The sequence below is a fragment of the Pipistrellus hanaki genome, assembly GCF_964339955.1.
Source record: "Pipistrellus hanaki genome assembly, chromosome: 14".
Taxonomy (NCBI): Eukaryota; Metazoa; Chordata; class Mammalia; order Chiroptera; family Vespertilionidae; genus Pipistrellus; species Pipistrellus hanaki.
This window is the reverse complement of record NC_140516.1, coordinates 14,676,560-14,701,081: the sequence shown is the minus strand read 5'-3', so window position 1 is coordinate 14,701,081 and position 24,522 is coordinate 14,676,560. Positions and strand designations below refer to the sequence as shown.

General features: G+C 41.5%; 2 protein-coding genes across 15 annotated transcripts in view; one reads left to right on the top strand and one right to left on the bottom strand.

Annotated features, from left to right (window-relative positions):
* The window catches only part of NUDT13 (nudix hydrolase 13), a 438,779-nt gene that overhangs the window by 303,912 nt on the left and 110,345 nt on the right, over positions 1-24,522 (top strand). The gene's annotated exons all lie outside the window — the stretch shown is intronic.
* The window catches only part of USP54 (ubiquitin specific peptidase 54), a 114,541-nt gene that overhangs the window by 15,637 nt on the left and 74,382 nt on the right, over positions 1-24,522 (bottom strand). For 7 of the 14 annotated variants that reach the window (XM_084904908.1, XM_084904915.1, XM_084904907.1 and 4 more), the window contains exons 7-19: positions 24,047-24,152; positions 23,790-23,936; positions 21,558-21,707; positions 19,918-20,086; positions 18,421-18,591; positions 15,195-15,326; positions 14,650-15,030; positions 13,993-14,224; positions 11,379-11,503; positions 7,961-8,128; positions 5,404-5,523; positions 4,280-4,475; positions 901-2,297 (exon numbers count right to left, since the gene is read on the bottom strand). In XM_084904908.1, coding sequence (XP_084761034.1) covers positions 901-2,297; positions 4,280-4,475; positions 5,404-5,523; positions 7,961-8,128; positions 11,379-11,503; positions 13,993-14,224; positions 14,650-15,030; positions 15,195-15,326; positions 18,421-18,591; positions 19,918-20,086; positions 21,558-21,707; positions 23,790-23,936; positions 24,047-24,152 — 3,494 coding nt within the window. Of the gene's footprint in view, positions 1-900; positions 2,298-4,279; positions 4,476-5,403; positions 5,524-7,960; positions 8,129-11,378; positions 11,504-13,992; positions 14,225-14,649; positions 15,031-15,194; positions 15,327-18,420; positions 18,592-18,801; positions 18,855-19,917; positions 20,087-21,557; positions 21,708-23,789; positions 23,937-24,046; positions 24,153-24,522 lie in introns of those variants that run through there. The other 7 variants (XM_084904909.1, XM_084904917.1, XR_014796861.1 and 4 more) reach the window with 6 other exon arrangements.

Genomic DNA, 24,522 nt, shown 5'->3' with positions numbered 1-24,522 from the left:
AAACAGAGAATAGAATGATAGTTGCCAGGGATTGTGTGGCAGGGGGGTTGGGGGAGATGTTAGTCAAAGAGTATAAATTTCCAGTTATAAGTTCCGGGGACTATGACTATAGTTAACAATATCTTTAATAATAAAAGCATAATATGCTAATTAGACTGGATGTCCTTCTGTACAAAGCTGGGGCTGCAAGGGAAGCCCAGGTCCCAGGTGCCTACTGGCTGGCGGCCAGAGAGAAGCCCAGGTCACAGGTGCCTACTGGCTGGCGGCCAGAGGGAAGCCTGGGTCCCAGGTGCCAGAGGGAATCCGGTGCCAGCAGCCAGGGAAAGGAAGGCCTACTCTTTTTTGAATACATATATATATATTTTAAAAATATATATATATTTTATTGATTTTTTACAGAGAGGAAGGGAGAGAGATAGAGAGCTAGAAACGTCGATGAGAGAGAAACATCGACCAGCTGCCTCTTACACACCCCCTACCGGGGATGTGCCCGCAAACAACGTACATGCCCTTGACCAGAATCGAACCCGGGACCTTTCAGTCCGCAGACCGATGCTCTACCACTGAGCCAAACCGGTTTCGGCTGAATACATATATTTTATTGATTTTTTTTACAGAAAGGAAGGGAGAGAGATAGTCAGAAATATCGATGAGAGAGAAACATCGATCAGCTGCCTCCTGCACACCCTCCACTGGGGATATGCCTGCAATCAAGGTATATTGATTGCAGGCACATCCCCAGTAGGGGGTGTGTAAGAGGCAGCTGGTAGAACCTTGACCAGAATCGAACCCGGGACCCTTCAGTCCACAGGCCGACGCTCTATCTACTGAGCCAAACTGGTTTCGGCATGCTTTCAGGTTTTATAGGTCCCCTGATCCCACCCCTGGTAGCATGCTTACCTGCTTGGCTAGGTGGATGCCAGGCCACATCCTGCTGCCCCCATCCAGACCAGCCTGCTTGAGAAGCCTGAAGGCTGGCCTGGTAGAGAGACTCCAATTCTGAGGTCTCCTGCTCTGTGTCTTGGTTCCAATGTGGATGAAAAAAGACGTGGTTTCTGTCTGGACAGGCTACGTAAGTACGGGGATTGTTCAGGGAGGACTTCGCTTCTGGCCCAGGGGCCCCGTGTTTAAGCTGAGAATCACAGAGCCTTGTGACATTCACCCAGGAATCCAAAGACAAGGGAGTCCCCAAGTCAACACTGCCGCCCAGCTCCTTAGGCCTAGCATCTCTTACTTGAGATGGCTTCCTTTGGTACATATCTGGCTCTGCAAACCTGGGTTGTCCTCCCCAAGAAGTTTCACCATTAGGTAGCCCAGAGTTCATCACAAGGGAAGGATGATCAGGAGTTTCTTCCCGGGAAGGCAGTCTGTCCCTACCATCCAGAGAGGGTTGCTGTTTAGCCCGAGGCCAATGGCCTTTCCCTTGACCTTGTGGGAAAGGAGGCTGAGAGTCAGAAGGAGGAGGGTTCTTCTTTCGACTATTTGGAACACTTCTGTCCTGGGAGCCCGTGCCATCCCTGGTGGTGGTGCCTTGCATCCTTTGGAACTGTTCTGTCAGAGAGCGAACAAGCCCCTTTGTGCCCGGAAACTCTGGCCTACAGGGCTCCTCACTGCTTCCGTCCACTTTTGACGCCAACGAAGTTGTGAGGCTTTTGGCTTGGAGGCATTGGTTAGTTTTCTGCACAGTATCAGGAGAGTGAAACGCAGATGAGGAAGCAGCAGGCGTTATAAGGTGGCAGGCTCTGTAAAGGGGGAGGCCAGGCTGAGCTGATGAACTTGCAGGACTACAGCCTAGGGTGTGTGCATCTCCTCTCTCACACCCAGCTGTTCCAGGTGGATGTGACCAAGCCATCGCCTGGGATGAGTCAGCAGTATCCCTCTTTTCTTGAAATATCTCTTCTTGATCAATGCCTCTTCCTTCTTGAGGGGGGAACCTGTTGCAGCTGCTGTTGTCATCCCTGTAGCCTTGCAGCTTTCCCTCTTGTACATCCAATGGTTCCCAAGCATGATGAGAGTTCTTCTCAGTCCTCCCTGGTGTTTTAGGTAAGCCCTGCCTGTGGAACACAGAGGGGTCAATGCTATCTACCTCAGCTGAATTAGGAAGGTTTGAGGCAGACCTACTGGGGGAGTTACGTTGTGGGGCAGAGGGGGCAGATGACTCTGAGAACAGTGATGAGTGTGACTCATGGCAGGAAGCAGATGAGTAGACGAAAGAACTGGCCCCAAACTCGGTACTCGTGTAGGGTTCCAGCTGGGCCTCCCGGGTTAACAATACTTGGAGCGGGATAGGCTGTTCACTGAAATAAAGGGAGAGAGCCAGTTGTAAGCTGTCTTGATTGACAAGATCACTTACAAAAAAACTGTTCATTCAGTTCCAAGTTCTAGCTATCCACCGAGGGAATGGTGAAAATAAATGGAAAGACAAGCACAAGTAAGTCACAAGAGAAGGCACATGGTCTGCTCACACCCAATTAAATATTAATCTTCTTTATTACATGTCCTCACCAAAACTGTACTCAGTAATATTAAGTAAAGCCCTTGCCAATATTCTTTACTACCCACACCATCCTATTCCAATCATATTTTACTTGCAAATTTTTAAAAAAATTGCTAGTCCAACAGGCAGATGACCTGGAAAGTAAGCAAAACCTAAAAATCACTCATATGTGGGGTCCTGAGAGGCAGAACAGCCAAAAGAACCAAAAGGCCATATTTACAGAGTACACGGTGATTTGGGCTCATGGGTTACATAAAAATCAACCATTTCGCCGAAACCAGTTTGGCTCAATGGATAGAGCGTCGGCTTGGGGACTGAAGAGTCCCGGGTTCGATTCCGGTCAAGGGCATGTATCTTGGTTGCGGGCATATCCCCAGTAGGGGGTGTGCAAGAGGCGGCTGATCAATGACTCTCTCTCATTGATGTTTCTAACTCTCTATCTCTCTCCCTTTCTCTCTGTACAAAATCAATAAAATATATTTAAAAAAAAAAAAAAGACAATATATTAAAAAAAAAAAAATCAACCATTTCAAATATGTTCTCATAATCTGAATTTGGTTATATTACTCACCGAGATGTTTCCCCAAAGTAAGGTACCGTGACTGTCTTGGAATTTGGGAGTAGAAGTCAGGATTAACTGTATTTACTAATATTGGTTTCTCACTAATTGTTTTGTATTTCTGACCTAAAAATTGAGTTAGAAGAACTAAAATAAAACCCCAATCATTCACATACATCAAGTGGCATAAGTTTTCTGGAAAGAGTTTAGTTGCCTAAATTGCTTATATTCAAAACATATCTGATCAGGCTCTCATTCTGCTGGTGGAGTATACAACAGAAGAATTACATTTACATGACAATATGCTATAAACTTTTGTGGGTACAGTCACTCAGTCACTCTTATAACATTATGGAAAATATGATATTATATTTATATGGAAAGCCTAATGAAGTCAAATAGACCTACCTGGATTTGAATTCCACGCTTCTACCACTTATTAGCTGAATAATACTGTGTACCTTACTTATTTTATCCTCTAAGCCTGATTTCTTTATTTATACAGTATCACTAAATAATAGTTCTTATCCTAAGTTTATTGTGAGAATTAAATACAATAAAACATAAAGTGTTTAAATTTAGTGCCTGGGCATATGCAGATATTTAAAAAATGCTAGCTGCTTTTATAATGTTTATGTTGTGAAAACTACTCAGGTTTATTAACAACCAATGTTTACTTTTACTTAAATCTATCTAAGGAACAGCCAAATTCAAGGGCTAAATTGTGAGAACTACACTAATGGTCAGTCCTAACCATAGCCAAGCAAAACAAAGGAAATCTTCATGTCACTTCTCTATGGTTTCATCTGAGCAAGGAAGACTGTTTTCTCTGCTTCCATGAGGGACAATAAGCCACTGAAATCCCAAAATAATTCACATGGCTTCTACAACATGAAATGTAGCGTGCATTGCCATGTCTAAGAATGTCATATGTACAAATTTAATAATCGTGTTACTACACAAATCCAGGGACAAACTCCCCCACGGGAAATACAAACAAATGGTCTATTTATTATGCTATACTTCCTGCATCTTTCCAGGAACTATTAAGAAAAGAACCAGCAGTGGGATGAGCTTTCACTGTATGTCTGACGTAGGAGAAGTTTTTTCAGAGGAGTCTTCTCTCCCCTGTAGTCGCCAAGACAATGAGAGCTCTGGCTTTGGAGCACCCCTGGGCTCTTCCTCCCCTGGCAGACACGAACTGCTGTGGTTCCCAGCACTACCTTGTTGGCTGAGGGAGGGCCCCCGCCTGTGAGGGGAGGCAGGCTGAGGGCTGCGGCGGCTGCTGCGATGATTGCTGCTGCTGCATGCGATCCTGCAGGCTCCGTGCTTTTCGAATACTGATTTGCAACTTCTTATCGACTAGGGCTCTGCTGTGCGTGCTAGAGCTGGCACCATGCAGGGCAAGTCTTAGTTTAGCTAAAATGCAAAAGAAAATATAGCAGGAACAGAACACAAAATACAAACAAAAATAAAAAGAATAAAATTGAACCAAAAATGAGCAAAGATATGCAGTCAAACTCAAAATATGCAGCAGGAATGTAAGGCGTGGACCATGCATATGCTATCAGGGCACAGAGCTGGCCCTGGCTATAAGAAACATTCGCAGAAGCCGTGGAGGCTAAACAGGTTAATTCAAATTTTAAAAACAAATAAACAAAAAGTTAAACTAAAATGAATTAGGAAGGTAAACCAGTGTTTCCATCTTATAGGTTGCCATTCTTGTTCTTTGCAACTGATCTGTCCAACTCTGGTCTCCACACTCTGCTCCCAACTCCCCCTTTGTGGCGGCCAACAGAAGTAAGACCCACCCCTGCGTGTGTCTTTACAGAGCACAGCTTCTTGTGGGTCCCACTTATGAACCAGGTACAATGCTAAGCCTTAGTCCCTTGCTGTACCCTAATGGTTTGGCACACCAGAAAGACAGGGGGAAAACATAAATAACCAAATATGCAGTGCAAAGTCACAGGCCTGGGAAGTCACAGCCAGTTCATTCCTTCTTTCCTGCCATAAGCTGCACCTCACTAGTCAGTGACTAGAGAAAGAGCAAGCCAACCTCACATCTGAGGTCTAACTTCTCCTGGGATAAGGAGGTAGGCCTGGCTGGGTAATTCATCTGTGGACTCCGGCTGAGATTATTCCAGTAAATATCCATAGGCCACAGTGTCAGTGCCTGACAAACTGACTAGTAGAACTCCGAAGAGCAAAGATAGCTAAAGGGCCTCTCACTTTGGGAGAATGAGTGAGGAGACATAAAAGCTGCTTTTATCCCACCTGAGTGATGACACTAATACCTGTTATGAAGTTAATCACAAGTGCCATAGGCATAGTGGTTAGAGTTACTTACAGATGGCTTCGTTACAGAGAGCCAAGGCTGCAGCACAGTCTCCCTTCTGTTCCAGATGAAGTGACTCTTCAAATACTGAGTCTGCCTCCTTCAGGGACCTCTCAAAGCCGTCACTCCTCCCTGAAAGGGCCAGCACTTTTCATTTTCATTACAGTTGCTTCCAACTTTTCCTATGTACTGTTGTTTCCCTTCAGTGCACAGAGATCCTTGCTGCTGAGCCTTCAGTCTACCCTTATTCCAACTGTCCATTGCTATTAGGAATTCTCTGAAACACGTAGAACATCCATTTTTGCCTTAATTGACACCTTACCCAAGGCCATGAAAGAGGGTATGTCATTGTCTACCACATATTCCCACTCCAAGACCTCTTAGGCGGGGGAGGGAGAAGGGGTCCCTCAAGGAAAGAACAAAGCACTATCTATAGCAGAAGGGTGGATTCTTAAGCATGAATTGACCTTCCTTTCTACAGTGCAACAAGATACATCTTGCCAACCAGTATCAGACCACCCCAGATCTCCAAGAAACCTCAGCTGCTGTGTTAAGGCAAAAGTGGCTTCACTACTCTGGAAAGCCATCTGTCAACACTTTATTCCTACATCAACTCACAGTCCTTTCTGCACACCCTCATCTGGAAGACCAGGACACCTCTTGGGCACAGGGGGTCTATAGTTCCTAACCTCAATATATCTGTTGAACTGCCTTTGTTGTTGGTTTGCATCCACATACCTTTCATCAGCACGGCTAAGTATTTACCTTTATCATGCCCTTGCTCACAAAAGTTACATTCCCTTACAGAGAGCATGAGATATTCCTTCCTCCCCTGAAAGTGAATGCATGCCAAAGCAGGTGCAGGAGAGTCCAAGTACAGAGCCAGATGAAAAAGCAAGAAAGTACTGTAAGGGCAACTTCTGCAAAAGATTCCTCAAGTTTAGGTACCTATTTGCCTTAAATAACCATCAATTGGTAGTAAGCTGTAATATAAATTCATCTACAATTGGGATTAGTGGTGAGTTTCCCCAAGCTCACAAGAAAAAAAAAATCAAAATGTCACTCATTTCTCCCCTTAATGTCTCAATCCTCCACTTACCTTTAGTTGGACATGGTAAAAAAAAGCTCTTCCCACCCCTAGCGTTCACTCCCTAATCCACCTTGGCTCTTGAAGAGCAATGGGAAGGTGGTGGAAGTAGCAAGTTGGTTCTGAAGAATTTAGCATTCAGGTTCTATGCCACCTCCAGAGACATAATCCCCTGACCTCCAGGCCTGAAGTTCCTCATAATTGAAATCAACTGATTATTCAACCTTTATATTAACAGGTGGTGGCTACAGTCATTAAAACAAAGTTCTCTACAGAGATATAGGGAAACTATAGTTGACCAATCACTGTACTAGATTTTAATTCCTATCCTCTAGAATCTTAGCATTCCATTTCTTGCTTTTTCAGAAGATACTAAATCGAAGTGTATGGAAAATTGAAAATGAAATATAGCCAGAGGGATTCCATCTCAACTTTAATGTACTTACTACCCTGCAGACAAAGGGAGGTAAAAAGGCGAGGGAGGGAGATGAGAGGCTCCTCTTTCAAAAGCAGCATAAACCTGAGATCCAATGCAATACAGCTGAGGATACACAGGGAGAAAAGACTGTCCTTAAGGACAGCTAAGGAATGAGGAATTTAAAACAATGCCTTCGTAAATAAAAGTCAACAATTGACTTAAATCAAAAGACTGCAAGATTAGAGGAGAAAAGTGGCCCCCAAATTAGCCCAGGAAGCTTCACTAAGTGTTGATAAAAAGAGGAAAGTGATCAACACAAACCACCCAAAATAGTACTGACTCCTGTTTTTTATGCTGGTTTAGCACAATTTGTTCATATAGGAATTCTGAATAATGAGAATAATAAATTAATTTTATTTAAAAAATACACAACAGAGATATAGGTTTCAGGGCCTATTTAAGGTAGATAGAGAGCTGAGCTTTTTTGAACTGATCTGAAGGTTAATCTCACCTGGTACAAAGTGACATACTAAAGCAATGGAAGAAAAAAAGTGACAGATGTGGGGCAGTTAAGAAACGGAAGTAAAGCACATGAAAGTCATATGAGATTGGGAAATGGATCAGAGGACCGGAAGGCAATCAGGTTCTATGTTGCTAAAACCTGTTTGGTAGACTGACTTCCCTAGAACTCCCGATGGGAAATCCTGAGGTATGTTTCTGCCCAGCAAGTAGAATTCCTCGGTCAGTGTGGCTTGCACACTGCCCTTTCCTGCTGTTTCTGAACTGTGACTAGTTTTATTTACACCTTCTATAGATGTTCATGGGAAATATATTTCACGAACAATATACTATCTCTAATCTATAAGCCTTAAATAGAAGGGCCCCAAATCAGTGTCTATCTCTAATCAGTTATCTCCTATTTTAACTAGCTCTCACCAAAATGGCTGAAGATAAAATATAACTTTGAGAATAAAGTGAAGACATGAAATTTATAAGCTTGAATATTTTTTTCTTCCCTCTCTCGCTGTCCCCATCACCAATAATCTAATGCTCACAACAATTACCCTGATTCTGCAGTTCATCCAAGTCCATAAAGCGGCTGGGATGAGGGTTAAACCCTTTGGCTGCCTCTAATTCCTTCTCTTGTTTCTTTCGAAGTTCCTGTTCCTGGGCTCTCCTGGCCACCTCTTCCTGCAGTTCATCCAGCTCACTTTTGGCAGGTGTCTCCCCACCTGGAATGCAAGCAAAAGAGAAGGGAAGTTACCACGTTTCCATAACCAAGACTAAGCCCCTGCAGCAGTTACAGCCACTGTACTGCTTTTCCCCTGGAACTCTTAGCTCCATGTGAAGTTCATGTTTTGAATACTGCTTTCCATATCAGATTCAGGGTGAGACCTGGGCTGTGAAAAATAATAATCCTAATATATAAAAACCCAGGGTCCGTGGCGACCGAAGGCTCGACTGACCGGAAGTCGGTCCTGCAGTCAGTGCTAGGTGGCTGTGGCGACCCACCACTGACTGCCTCTGCTGTGGGCGTGGCAACCCAATACTGATTGCCAATTGGGCTGCAGCTCAGGCCCGGAGAGAGGCCTGGACAGAGAAGTAGGGTCTGATCTGTATCCTCCATGGCAGCTATTGATCAGCCCTTGCCTCTCTCTTTCTCTCAGGGCCTGGCCAACAGCAGCACCTCTTTCTCTCCACGCCTCTGCGGGGGCTGCTGATCAGCCCTGCTTCTCTGATCAGGCCCAGAGACACTGACTGGCATATAATCTGACCAATCAGAACCAAATTTGGGTAAACTGTGAGGAGCTAATGGCTGCCTGGGAGGTGGAGCTTTTGACACTGACTGGCATAGAAACTGACCAATCAGAACATAATCTGGGTGAAGTGCAAAGGCAGAACCTAAGGTGAGGGCTGAGGAGGAGTTTTAAGGGCAACAGCTGTTTAGTGTAAGGTGTAAGAAAGCAGTTCAATTTTTTAATGACCGGTTTGGCAGAATAGTGCATATGGCTGGCTATCAGTCCAAATATAGGGATTATGTATTTTTGTCTGCCAAGAGCATCTTCTATTGTAAAAGCCCCCCCCCCGCTCCCCACCGCCCCATTTAAGCAATCCTATCCTATTTAATCTATCTATTCTAATAAAAGGGTAATATGTTAATTAGACCAGATCAAACAGCCATCTTCCAGATATCCGACTTCCTTCCAGACAAAGCCATGGTGGTGGAGGCCAAGGCAGGGAAGGGCAGTTGGGGGCGAGATCAGACCGGCAGGGGAGAGGGCAGTTGGGGGTGATCAGGCCAGAAGGGGAAGGCAGTTAGGGGTGATCAGGCAAGCAGAGATAGTTGGGGGCAAGATCAGGCTGGCAGGGGGGAGCAGTTAGGGGCAAGAACAGGACGGCAGGGAGGGCAGTTAGGGGCAATCAGGCAGGCAGGTAGGTGAACAGTTAGAAGCCAGCTGTCCCAGATTGCGAGAGGGATGTCCGACTGCCAGTTTTGAAGAGGGTACAGGCTGGACTGAGGGACCCTCTCTCCCATAGTGCACAAATTTCATGCACCAGGCCACTAGTCCTATATAATATGCAAATCGAATGAATGGCAGAACAACCAGTCACTATGATGTGCACTGACCACCAGAGAGCAGACACTGACCAGCAGGGAGCTGCCTCCTGCTGGTCAGTGTGTTCCCACAGGGGAAGCGCTGCTCAGCCAGAAGCCAGGCTGACGGTTGGTGAGGACAACAGTGCAGCAGTGGTGGTAGGAGCCTCTCCGCCTCTATGGCAGTCAGACATCCCCCAAAGGCTCCCAGACTGCGAAAGGGCACAGGCTGGGCTGAGGGAACCCCCCTGCCCACCAGTGCATGACTGTCATGCATAGGGCCTCTAGTAATAATAATAAAAAACAATTGAGTGTTTTATGACAACTAACATTTGTTGAGCATTTACTATAAAAGTGCACAGTTTTAAGCACTTTTACATATAGTATTCCATTTAATTCTCACAACAAACTATGAGGTAAATACTCTCACTGCCCACATTTTAGGAATGAAGAAACTAAGTAAATAGAAACTAAGCTTTTAGTGTGCTGAAAAAGAATTGGCTATCTGAAGAAAAGAGAAGGGAAAATAGACTCATGCATGATCACAGTTTCTTAAAGCAAAGTTAGTCAACACAAAATAAATTAAAATGTGGGAAATAAACCAAATGTATGACTTCATTAGAAACATGAATTTCTTCTATGGGTTTCTAATTATAATCTACTCCAGCCCAGGATTTTAGATATGTCACCAACCTATGGCACTCATATGTAAAAGAGTTCATGCCATTTCGTTACTGCTGTATACCTCCCTTCCAGCTATCTCTAAGAACTTTAAGTGACTCTCAAGAAAATTGGTGGTCAGACTAGTGATGTTCCTGGTCTCATCTCTACAGGCTGACATATAGTATTCTGTCCTCCTCTCACTAGTAAGTTGGCCATATCTATATCCAGAAGGTCATTAAATCAGAAAATAGTTAGGTTTCTGCCCACATACTCTAAGAGAACAGAAAACAGAGGTGGGAGAGATAAAACACATCTTTCAGATAAGGCTGATCTCTAAATTAGGAGCTCCCAGAACTCCTCAGCAGACCACATGATACTATATCCTCACCATCTTTACTCAGGCATTCCAAAGTCTCCATGTTGGAGAGACTGCCTAGTTATCACCTCAATTTTCAGCTCTAAGTAAAGGATTCATTTTGACCCATTTGGACCGGGTCTCTACTTAAGTGGAATATGCACTAGAAATATATGTGTGTTGTGAGAGAAATGTAAAAAGGAGCTAAAACCTATGATTACCTCAAATCTCTGTCTGAAACTCTAATATTCCCTTATCTTCAAATTTTGACTTGTTAAAATGTCAGTTACTCTTAGAGAAAGCATATTTTAAACTATTTTAGTCACTTACATTTAATATTAGTCACATCATTCCTTGTTTTGGGAAAGAGGGAGTATGAGGAAACAAGGCAACTCAAGAAAGAAAAACCGAACAGGGATACTGCACAGGGCATGGATGCAGGGGTAAGAGTAGGTTTGACCTACTTATTTCTCAGTTTTGACCACAGTCTATATGTCTCCCTGTATTATCTCAATTAATAGTACTAAACAATAAGAAATACATTCCCAAGAGGCTGCCTCTATACCAAGGAAAGCCCTAGGGCTTATTCTTCTGCGGAATGCAGATGCTACTGACACTATTCACCAAATTTTCGTTCCTTCTTGCTCCCACAAGGGGTCTTTCCAGGATAGAAAGAAACAATCAGGCAAACTGTGATAAACCCAAAATAGATAAATCCAAAGCAGCTCAAATGCCTTCACATTTATATTCTGATGGAATATTCAAAGTGCAATTGTCCTCTAATTTCAAATGTTCTCAGGTAAGACTGTTTCCCAAACAAAACTGGCAGACAAATCAAGTTCTCCAAATCCACTGTCCTTTTGCTTACCTGATAGGGGCTGATTCCTTGTCCAGACACTCCTGGAGTCCGCCTCCAGGATGCTACTGCTGTGAGATTTTGGGATGTGACGCCAGGAAGGTGCCAACCCAGCTGCTCTCTTAGCACTTGGATCCCTTCAAAAGAGAAACGAGAGTCTAGTGAAAGCAGTAGAAGAGTGATAACTAGCAACATTCTTAGGACAAAATTCCCTCAAAAAGCCAACCAAGTATTGATTAGTGTAATTAAAGTATCTGCTAAACTATTTCTGAAAAAATGAAATACTCATTCCCCATCTTATTTCACCTCAATCACATTTTATACATCTAGCATAAACCTTATTTAATGAATTAATAAACATATGCTCTAACATGGATTGCCTTCTACTTTCTTATTCTTTGTAACATATTCTCATGAGTAAAACTGAACAAGTAAAAATGCAACTAGACCAACAACCTATACCATATATAAGAATAAACTCCGCCCAGCTTGTGACTTAGTGGTTGAGCATTGACCTATGAACCAGGAGATTGTTTATTTATAAATAAACTCAGTGCATATGCCAAGATTGCGGGCTTGATTCTCAGTGTGAAGCATGCAGGAGGTAACTGATCAATGATTCTCATCACTGATATTTCTATCTCTCTATCCCTCATTCTTCCTCTTTAAAATTAATAAACATATATTTAAATATATATATATATATATATATATATATATATATATATATATATATATATATATATTAAAAACACAGTGGTCCTAATGCCAGAATGACCAAAGACTAGTCACCAGGAGGCTGGTACTGGCACAAAAACAGGCATATAGATCAATGGAACAGAACAGAGAGCCTATAAATAAATCCATGCCTTTATGCTCAATTAATATTTGACAAAGGAGGCAAGAGCATACAATGGAATAAAAACAGTCTCTTTAATAATGGTGCTGGGAAAATTGGACAGGTATATGCAAAAAATGCAACTAGACCAACACCTCCCTCCAGCTACTCATTTACTAAAATTATATCCCCAAAAGACCCTATACCATATATAAGAATAAACTCAAAATGACACAAGACCTAGCCAGGACCGGTTTGGCTCAATGGATAGAGCGTCAGCTAGGGGACTGAAGGGTTCAATTCCAGTCAAGGGCATGTACCTTGGTTGAGGGCATATCCTCAGTAGGGGGTGTGCAAGAGGCAGCTGATCGATGACTCTCTCTCACCGATGTTTCTAACTATCTCTCTCCCTTCCTCTCTGTACAAAATCAATAAAATATATATTTTTTTAAAAATGATACAAGACCTAAATGTAAGTCATGAAACCATAAAAATCTTAGAAGAAAACACAGGCAATAAAATCTCTCGGAGTAATATTTTTGCTGATATGTCTCCAAGAAAAAGGGAAACACAATTAAAAAAATAAACAAATGGGACTACATTAGACTAAAAAGCTACTTCACAGCAAAGAAACCATCAACAAAACAAAAAGGGAACCCACCATATGAGAGAACATATTTGCCAGTGATCCATCAGATAAGGACTTAATCTTCAAAATATATAAAGAACTTATATATCTCATCACACAATCCTACTAAAAAATGGGCAAAAGAAGACAAACAATCCTACTAAAAATGGGCAAAGGACCTGAATAGACACTTCTCCAAAGAGATGGGCAATAGACATGAAAAAATGCTCACGGTAACTAATCATGAGAGAGATGCAAATAAAAACTACAATGAGACATCACCGCACACTGGTCAAAATGGCAACTATCAATAAATCAACAAACAAGTGCTGGTGAGGATGTGGAGAAAATGGAACCCTCCTGCACTGCTGGTGGGAATACAGACTGGTGCAGCCAGTATGGAAAACAATATGGAGTTTCCTCAAAAAATTAAAAATGGAACTGCTTTTTGACCCAGCAATCCTACTTCTGGGTACCTATCCTAAGAATCCCAAAACATCAATCAGAAAGGATATATGCACCCCTATGTTCATAGAAGCATTATTTACAATAGCCACGATCTGGAAACAGCCCAAGTGCCGTGGCTGTAAAAAAGAAGGAACTTTACCCTTGAGACAGCATGGATGGACCTGGAGATTATTATGCTAAGCGAAATAAGCCAATCATAAAAAGACTAGTATCACATGATCTCACTTATATGTGGAATCTAAGGAACAAAATAAACTGACAAAATAGGACTAGAAGCTAATGAATAAATGGAAGAGACTAACAGATCTCAGAGGGGAGGAGAGTGGGAAGTGTGGGAAGAGATCAACCCACATAGCCCATAGACACAGACAATAAAGTGGTGAAGACCTAGGCGGGGCGGGAGTAGGGTAAAGGGAGACAAAGTTGAGGGGGTAGGAAGGGAGAAATGGGGGACACCTGTAATAGAGTCAACAATAAAAATAAAGTAGTCTCTCCTCTCTCCTTTCTCAAATGCCATTGCTCTTTCGCCCAGCAGAGGGCGCTGTTGTCACAGAAGATTGATAGAGCACAATACTTTGTTTGCCCACAAGATGGTAATAAAGTGCACCTCTCTGCTTGCCTGAGTTGATAAACCTCTTGGTGGCTCATACTGCTGCTAGGGACAAAGCCGCTATTCAAAGGCCACACAATACCTCCAGACACTGGAGCTCTCGGGCAGGGCTGCGTCCAGGCTGACAGGGCTGCTGCTGTTCCTCTCACTGCTCTCATAGCCAGATTCCATTCGCTGGATAAGGCGAGGGTGCTGCTCTAACAGGTAAGAGCCTGGCCGTGCTGGGCCCCAAGGCTTGTATTGGGGGCTTGGTCCACCAGTTTTAAGGTCGTAAGTAGGTGGCTTGCTTAGGTCATCTGATGTAAATTCTTTAGCTATTCCGAGCAAGGCACAAGTATGAAAAAGGAGGTAGAGTTAGCATCTGCTTCAAATTAAGATATGAGTAACACCTCCCTCCAGCTACTCATTTACTAAAATTATATCCCCAAAAGACCCAACAATGGGATGAAAATGGACCTTGTCAAGTCTACCAGAAAACCAGGTTTATAAAAATCTATAATAATAAAAGCATAATATGCTAATTAGACCGGACGTCCTTCCAGAGGTCCTTCCATCCTTCTGGATGAAGCCGGGGTCCCGGGTGCCTGCCAGCAGCCAGAGGGAAGCCCGGGTCAGAGAGAAGCTAGTGCTGGCAGCTGGGGGAAGGAAGGCTACTCCTGCACGGATTTCATGCATCGGGCCTCTAGTACATAGATAAACTTTATTCAAAAGCCCAATTCTTCCCTAATTACCTCCTCACCTGAATCTTCAGAAAATGGACTGAGCTGAGTATAACCACAGTGCTTCCTTTTGTCTTTACTAAAGATACTGTCAATATTCAGAGACTCTCGTTTGGGTCTCCATGTTGGACGATACTTGCTAGAAGAACTGGATTTTGACTCACTGCTAGTACTCTCTACTTCCCAGTCATGAGAGTTTAAAAGCAGGTTCTTGGGAGGTTTTTTGTCCATCTGGTCTCCTCCTTTCCCCCCACAGGGAGACCCTAGGTTGGTCTGAGAAGCCAGGGATGGTCTGTTATGGATCATATTGCTGACTGTCTCTTTAAAATCCCTTAGTCTGTTGGTGCTGCTGGATGGTTTAGAGGCATTCCTAGGAGCCTGCTTCTCTTTCAGTGTTTCTCCTAAAAACACAAAGAACGAAACAAATATAAATGTTTAAAGTGCTCATGGATACCCACATCCCCAAGTTAAAAAACAAGGAAAGCCCTTTGAGCAGAAAAGAGCAGCCATGGCCTGAAGCGTGCCGAGTGTGGACTTAGGAGAGAAGCAGTGCAGAGTGGCTTGCCTTCGCTGTGGTACCCTGAGGCCTGTGGCTCATCGCCTTTCCTCCTCAGCCGGCCAGAGCTCCTCTTGCGCTCTATCAGCGACCCTTTCTTGGATGTGAGTTTCTGATTACATTCACTATCAGTCAGGTGCCCTGGAAGAAGAAAATGGGGGTAAGCTGGTATCTGAGACTGACCTCCATCCTCCTGAGAAACTAGTCTCCCTTTGGGATTCATGGCAGTGGCACAAATTTAGTGTATCCATGGGTTGAAAGCTGCAAGGGCCAGGGCTACCTGATTCAAGTGTAGCAAGAATCTCTCAACAGATAAATTTACAAGTTTCCTGAGCAATTGCCAGTCTCAATCCCAATCATAAATGTTCCCAGTAACCTGAGGGACCTATTACTTGGTACTTATTAAAAGGTGAAAGTTTTAAAGATTGCATAAAAATGTCAAGAACTGATATAGTATTTTCACTCACATAAATAGAACACAGAGCTTTCCTTTTACTTATTTAGCAACACATATCAACTAAAGTCTAATTTTTATTATAACTGGTATTATCCCAGGTGTTCCAGTCTCTGCTCATAAGAGCTCTGACTGTGTATGGCTTTAAGATCCAGTTCCAAGACTTCCTTAAATGTGAGTCATTTTAAAGAACATTTGACTTTGAATAATTCTCATTCTCAACCCCAACCATGCTTCACCAAAACCCAGAGATTAGCTCAGTAGATAGAGCATCAGTCTGTGGACTGAGGGGTCCCAGGTTCAATTCCGGTCAAGGGCATGTACATTGGTTGCAGGCACATCCCCAGTGGGGGTGTGCAGGAGGCAGTTGGTCGATGTTTCTAGCTCTCTATCCCTCTCCCTTCCTCTCTGTAAAAAAATCAATAAAATATATTTAAAAAAAACACAGAGATTACACTTCATAGTTCCTCAATACCAACTGCTGGAAAACCCAGGAGATCTGGGCTTTTTATGTAACTTGCTTACTTCATGCCCAATGTATGTGAATGTATGAGGGCGATTTGACAATAGCAAAGGTTAGATTCTGAAGGATAGAATCATATAAGCTGCTGTAGGCCAGATGTGAATTAAGCAACTGAACTTAATCAGAAGACAGACTTAGAACAATTACTTATTCAGGTATCAGCAATATAATGATATGACTATATTTTCCAATGAAATCTTTTATTGCTTTTATCTGATCCCTTGCTACCTCTGGACCCATAAGAAGGACTTAAGAAATAAGGAAATCAATTGGAGCTCCTAGAACTACAAATACTAAACCATTGGGGATATGTTAGCCTACTCTCAGCCATTCACAAACCTTAACATAAACCTGATTCTCCTGGAAAATATGCTTTATTTATCCTGTGACTTAACTCCTCCATGTTCACAGTTTCAGAAATATGGTTTTAAAAATATCATATTGCCCTGGCTGGATGGCTCAGTTGGTTAGAGTGTCATTCCATGCACCAAAAGGGTACAGGTTCAAATCCTGGTCAGGGCACATACCTACATTGCAGTTCAATCCCAGTCTGGGTGCATACAGGAGGAAACCAATTGATGTCTCTCTCTCTCTCTTCCTCTTTCTCTAAAAATCAATAAACAAATTGAAGATTTGAAAATTTGGGTGAAGATTTAAAAAAAAAAAAAAAGGAAAATATATCACACTTTGAAATAGTCATTTGTGCAATAGTCATCGAAAATAATTCAACATGAATCTGAACAAACCTACTTACACAACACACAGAGCACAGAGAAACATGTTAAAGTTTACCATAGGAACATACAACCAAATTTAGAATGTGCATAATCTATAGGACAAACTGCCTACTTCTTCAACAATAAATTGCAAGAAAAAAAACAGGAGAAACCTACAGAATAAAAGAAATTCAAAAGACTTGTCAACTCATTGCAATGTATAGATCTTATTTCGATTCTGAGTAAAGCAAACAAATAAACCATTAAAAAGTTATAATATTTAAAAGATAATTTGATATTTAAACACTTATTATTAGGGTTTAAAGGAATCGTTAATATTTCTAACTGAGCTAATGGTATGTTTAAAAATGGTTTCTTATATTTTAGAGATATATACTAAAATATTTCTGGAAAAGGTGACCTGTCTGGGAGTGAGGGAAGTGGGTAGAGGTACAGATAAAACTGGATTGTCCATAGGTTTTAATTATTGAAAATAGGTGATGGGTATGTGGAGGAGCAGTATGCTATCTGGTTTACTTTTGAATATATTTGAAATTCTTTTTTTTTTTCTTTTTTTCTTTCTTTTTTTTTTAGGCCATGCACAGAATATAAACCACCAAACTGAAGCCTTGAGCTCACTAATCCCCAAGTTTCTAAAAGTATGGGCATTGTTCTAAGCCTTGGGTGATTACTTTTTCATCTCAGCAATCAGTTATTCACTGTTCTTCCTTTTATGCCCTTTATTGATTTTTTTCCCACTGATACTGGCACACTCTCCATAGATAAACAAAAAAATTTAAAAATGTTCTATGCATGGAACTCACAATAACAAACAAGTTTTCATTCTTTTGCGTATCTGTTCTTCAGGAAGCCTAGCAAGTGATAAGCAGGTACCCCCTGTCTAAAACATGCCTCTCCGCTCAAAGCCCTTAACTTGGGATAAAGCCTGGCATAAGAACCTTATGAGGTACAAGACCACAATAATTTAATGGAGCATTATTTGAGGAGTAGGGATTAAGAGCATAGCAGGAGAGCTGAAACCGGTTTGGCTCAGTGGATAGAGCATCACCTTGTGGACTGAAAGGTCCCAGGTTCGATCCCGGGCAAGAGCATGTACATGGGTTGCGGGCACATCCCCAGTAGTGGGTGTGCAGGAGGCAGCTGAGTCAATGTTTCTCTCTCATTGATGTTTCTAACTCTCTATCCCTCTCTCTTCCTCTCTGTGAAAAATCAATAAAATATATTTTTAAAAAAGAAAGAGCATAGCAGGAGAAAAGCATATTTCAGAATAAACAATCACATCAATAGTCATATTACAATGGTCCTTACTGGTACGCTGCTGTTGACAGAAACATATGCAATGGAACATCATCGTTTATTCAGAACTGTGTTGCTTATTTTTGCTTCTTTGGATCCCACTTAATTGCCCATGTTCTGTGCCTTCCTCCCTTTGCATGACAAATATTTCTGACTTGCCCCAGTTTCTTTTTCTTGGACACCCTCTATGCAGGAACAAACAGGACTCACTGCATCAGACCCTACCTGTGTCCCGACTGCTCTGAGACATGGAATCATTCCCCACATTATAGATGACTGTCCCCTGAGACTCAGAAGAGAAGTGACTGACCACAGACTGGTGGTGGGAGTATTTGTAGGGATAGCTCTCCGTTGAGGAATCTGTTCGGGTGTCACTTGAGATGGAGGGCTCCCTCCCTGAGAGAAGGAGGAGACACATAGGCAAAAGTGAGGAAAGAGAGAAGGACAGTGGTAGAGAGGGGGCAAAGAGCTGGATGGCAACAAAGATCCATAAGGCAAGAAAGTCCTAGATAGAACATGAAAAGGATATACCAGAGCCATTCTTCCCAACACCCAACTTCCAGATAACACAGACACACAAACAATTCTCCCCACTCCTGCCCCTACCTTGCTGAAGCCCTCACTTTGCCTGCCACTGTGAAAAACTTTGGGGCTTTTAGAAAACCTATGGGGGGAAAAGTGGGAGAAAGGAAAAAGTTGTGAAAAATAAACTCTACTTAGATAAAGTGTCCCAGGCTGACCTGGCATATATCACTACTATCCCCTAAGTTTTTTCCTCTACTGCCAGAAATGTCACTTAAAATGTTTTAATTGATATTATAAGCATTTTTAATATCTTTGAGAAGTTGACAGGGCTGTTATTTATACTTTAGTGTGAATTAGACTACTTTCTCTAAACACCTAGCTAAGATAAGTAGTGGAAATCGGCGTTTGATTGAAGAGAGAAGTGGAGCAGGTTTGGGTAAGGTTACAAAGGTGGGAAGAACACCAGTTACCAACCAGAATGGAGATACAAAAGGGAAGGAAAAAGAATCCAAAGACAAATGTCTTCTCTTTCAAAATTATACCCAGCTCTAAAAATAAAAATGGAAAAGAACATTTCTTTTTCCTCCTTTTAAGAAATCAAGCCAAAACCATTAGGGCTATATTTCTAATGTATTATGAGCCTCTGTGGGCTAACCTGAGACTAACCATCAAGTGGCAAATTGTTTCTACAGGAAAACATAATTTGGGTTCCAAACAATTGAATTCGAAGTAAATAACTGATTCATAAGCTGAAAAAATATCACTACAGCACTTGGCTCTTTAAAACAAAAATCTCTCATCCCTAACAATATGACTGCCTTTGTAGTAACATCTTTTCTCTTGGTCTTAACTCACTTAAGTTACTGTTGAATTGCTAGTAAGAACCAGTCATCTTTACCAATATTATAAGGCTAAATGCTGAGGTTTCCCTCACAAATTTATCAGTCTTAATCAACACAATTTCCTTTGGACTTGTGAACTGGGGCTGCATTGCATACAGGCAATGAATGCATTCTTGGAGGCTGAAGGAAACAAAGCCTGGAGCAAGTTGGGCTTCAGCACAAGTTGGCATTTCCTCTTTTCTCTAATGCGTCCTCTTCTCCGAGCTGGTTATGTGCTAGGCTCATGATCAAGAGTCCCAAATATGCAGTGATCACATTGGAGAGAGAAAGGGGAGGTAAGAGCTAGGCTTCTCACCTGAATCTTCACTGTCGTAGCACATCCTGCCGTACGACTGGAATTCAACTTGGGGAGGCAGGTCCTGGGTGGACACTGGGGTACCCTGCGGGTCTGCATAAAGCAGCAGCAAAGGCTGGTAATGCCCCTTGATGCATTTGGTCACCACATCCTTCCATTTGGGCCCAATCTGAACCAAAAACAATTAGAAGAACATATCAATTATATTTCATACCAACAATGCAAAACATAACTTCCTGTTCTGTTTTTCTAAAGAAAATAAAAGATGAAAAGACAAGAATCAGGCCCTAGCTGGTTTGGTTCAGTGGATAGAGCGTCGGCCTGTGGACTGAAGGTTCGATTCCAGTCAAGGGCATATGCCTGGGTTGTGGGCTCGATCCCCAGCAGGGGGTGTGCAGGAGGTAGCAAATCAATGATTCTCTCTCATTATTGATGTTTATTTCTCCCTCTCCCTTCCTCTCTGAAATCAATAAAAATATATATTTTTTTAAAAAGAGACACAATAGAGATCTTATAGCTACACTTAATGATTTTTTTTGTTAAATCCTTTTAGAAAGCATTAAAACAGGAATGATGAATAAAATTACTTTTATTCCCATGAAACATCAATTCAGTTGTGAAATATGAATAACAGTTCTCAAAGATGAATATGCTATGTGAGGGGACATCAGCTGCCTTGCTGATCTTTTCCTTTTCACAGGCATCAAGTCAAAGCCCTTTTTTGAAATTTGCTTTTCTAGAATTTCTCTTAAGTATTAAAATCACTTTTAGGAAGCTGAAGAACAGACTGTCTTAGAATAAATGACATTCTGTGTCAGAGTTCACACATGGCAGGACATAAAACATCAAACTGCTTAGAATAGACATCCCTCCCTCCCTTCTTCCCTCCCTCCCTCTCAAAAATCAATAAAATAAACAAAACTTAAAGCTCAAAGAATTTATATGCTGCCTGAAATGACAACAGCAAAAAAGAGATGAAGAGAATTTGACAAAAACTACTATTTGTGGAAGATGCTGCTTAAGGTCCATGGATTGGTGTAGAATGTCTAAATAGTCTCCTAGCTGCGGACCTAATCACAAGTGTATAACTCATACAAATCACCTAAACTATTTCATCCAGACTCTGTGGTTTAGAGAGTACCAAGTTTCCAGCTTTAAATATCATCATAGCCCCATTTTCTCTATGCTATCTCAAAATCATGTTAATTGGTGATAGGGTACTTCAGGGAGCTAACAATCAGAGACTATTTTATAGTAGCCTGAGACAAAGTATTACCCACTAATAATGCCAAGATTTGGAATTCTGAACTTACTGCTGTCCTTATAACCTAATCTGACTTATTAGACTGTTGTCCCTCAAATCAATTAATGAATACATTTTAAAAACTAATTTGTCAATGTAAATGTTAACTGTGCTGAATGCCATGTGAAGGCATTTAGAGACAATAAGAGAAGATAGATTCATCCTATCCTTGAGGAACTTGACGTTTTGGGGGTAAGACAGGACTAATACTCTCATAAATCCAATAGATAAGTGATAGACATTAAAATTATGAAAATAAAACATTGAAGATAAATAATTATCCTTAGTTTTTTGTTGCAGTCACCAAACACTTTAAGCAGGGCTTGAATATTCTTACCTCCTTGACATGAGCATCATCAAAATACATCCATTTGCGGATCTTTGTTTGGAAAAAGAATGTAGAATAATGTTTGCCGTAGTAGCAGATCATCCCTACTAAGTACAGTTCAGACTTCTTGGCCCGGTCATCTGTCACTCTGAAAAATAGCTGCAGGGAAAGAGGAGAAAGGAAAGAGCAGTGACAAAACCCTCTCACGTCATCTGCCAGCAGACTGACTCCATTATTTCTTAAGGTAATGATTTGCTTCTCTGCCCTGTATAAGATTTTTTTTGATAATCCATATTAGTCATCAAAAATTAGCCCAAAAAAAGCAAAATGTAGAGAAAAGCAAAATAGTGGCCAGTAACTGGTAAGGTAGTGATGTTTCCACATAACTTCCAATATTTTCTTGATGGGGCGGATCACAAGAGGAGTCAGAAAAAGTTGACAAACCAAACCAAATCAAAACAAAAACATTCTCAAGTTTCAAAAGTTATTCATCTGCTGGCACCACAAATATAAATTTCCTGTTGAGTCCCTAAGTAGGGGTTAAGAAAGCCCTTATAAGAAGCAATACCAGAATTTCAATTCCTACATGTCCAACACTGTCCTAGGAGCAAAGGGACATACAAAAAAAAAGAAGAAAATTGTTCTTGCATCAAGAACTTATATGATTGGAAAAACAATCATAAAAATAAAACTAGAACTGCAGAATATACTGTAGGCTACAGAATTTTAGAAAAAGGAGATTTTGTTATATATAGCTTATTCATATCAGAGATTTCTTGGGAAGAAGACCTAAAATAAGATCCCAAAGAATTCACTTTTTCTCAGTAGTGGTTTAATAAAACTAAAACACAACAACAAGGGATCTCCTTAGTCATAATACTATCCCAGAGCAAAACAAAGAATGAAAACCACAGCATTTCTGGTTCTTCTTTTGAACCAAAGGAAAGCTATGGCTGTACCTACACTAGGGCATGGAGCTGATGAGGTTGAGTTTTTAGGTCTGAAGTCTGTTTCCCTATGTACTTCCCTAAATAGACCCACGGAAAACCTCTAACCCACCAAATTCTCTGCCAATCTACTTCATTATCTTAACAGATACTGGTTCCTCACTGTGAATTCCGTACTGTAGGAATCAAGCCACCAACTTTCCCCTCTGTCACCTTCCAAAGCAGCTCTAGTCAGGATTGCTGCTCACTTCTTTGACCTTACCACCTCCCATGGTTGAATACAAGTCCCTGTTCTATACACTGGTATAAACTAATAGTGAGTAGAGTACACAATAACTTTATAAAGTGCATGAATTTTACCAGTACCTAAGCTTGGCTTATTTTGGTTAGTACCTAAGCTTGGTCATCCCACTTTTTATAAAAATCCTTTGCTGCCTATCCAGAGAAGGTTAAGTGAGTATTGAAATGCATGTACATATACTGTAGTGCCCCTTATCTACAGGGGATAATATTACAAGACTCCCCTGGCGGATGTCTGAAACTGCAGATAGTACTAAAACCTATATATACTGTGTTTTTTCCTATGCAATTTAATTCATAAATTAGGAACAGAGGAGATGTACAGTAATAACTAATAATAAAGTAGGACAATTATAACAATATACTGCAATAAAGTTATATGAATGTGGTCTTTCCCCCTCTCAAAATCTTCTTCTACTGCACTCACCCTTCTTGTAATGATGTAAGATGATACAATACCTACTTAATGAGAAGAAATTAAATGAATGGCATAGGTAGATATTGTGATGTGACATTGGGCTACTTTAAGGATTACTTGAATACAAACACTACTGCACTGTATATGTATATGTACCAGTATATGTATATGTATCAGTATATGTATATGTGTATGTGTATGTGTATGTGTACGTGTATGTATATATACAGATACATAAAAGTGTGGATACCCTGGACAAAGGGATTATTCAACTCCCAGGGAGCAGGAAGTGAAAACAGGGTGAGATTTCACCATATAAGTCAGAACTACACGTAACTTAAAATTAACAAATTGTTTACTTCTGGAATTTTCCACTTAATATTTCAAGACCATGGCTGACTGTGGGTAAGTGAAACCATAGAAAGTGAAACTATGGATAAGGGGGGATTACTGTTCACAGTATGATTGTCCAGAACTCTGTAATGTTTGTCATTTAGGATATACCTTTGTGCTCAGTGTTCACACCCTTGAGCAAGAATAAGATGCAATAACTCTAACAGTTAAACTAATACTCACATCTCCCAATTTAAGGCAGGTACCCAGGCTATGAATGACATCCTCTGCCAAGTCTGAATGGTCTGAGTCCCATACCAGTCCAATTGTGATAATCTGTGGAGCATTCATCAGCACACGGCGAATCCGAATCCTCTCTCCACAGTTGCTCTGAAATACACATATAAGGCTAGTTTGATGTGATTCCTACTGGCTCTGCTTCAATTCCACTAATCGCAGGGTTCCCCTCTCGACCCAAACCCCACCACTGACTTACTCACCGGACAGTTCCGGAGATCCCCCATGGTGCTAGCATTCTGCAGCAACTCACCAAACATGCTTGGGGAGGGTTTTTCTCGTTTTTCCAGCATACAAATAGCCTGATTGCTTCAAGATGGGGAATAAAAGGGTGAGGATGGTGAGAGTTACAATTAAATAAATAAATTATTCATGCAAACGCCTAACTCATATGTTTGACTTTCTTCCTCTGCCCACTAAACTGAAGCCCCTTGTCCTGACCAGCCTCAGTGTCTCACACACACAGTGAGTGCCTCTGCCTGTCCCCAGATCCAAAGCTCACAGAATCCCCATTCCTCCTCCTACTTTGCTGGCCAGAACTGAGCCTAGGAAAAAAGGAGGCATGGAAAAGAAGGATAACAAATGTTACTTTAAAATTATAGTTCTGAGTTCCTAACAATATAGCATAGACCCAGCAGTAAGGACATAAGCTATTTGGATGCTTCCAGTTAAAACCAAA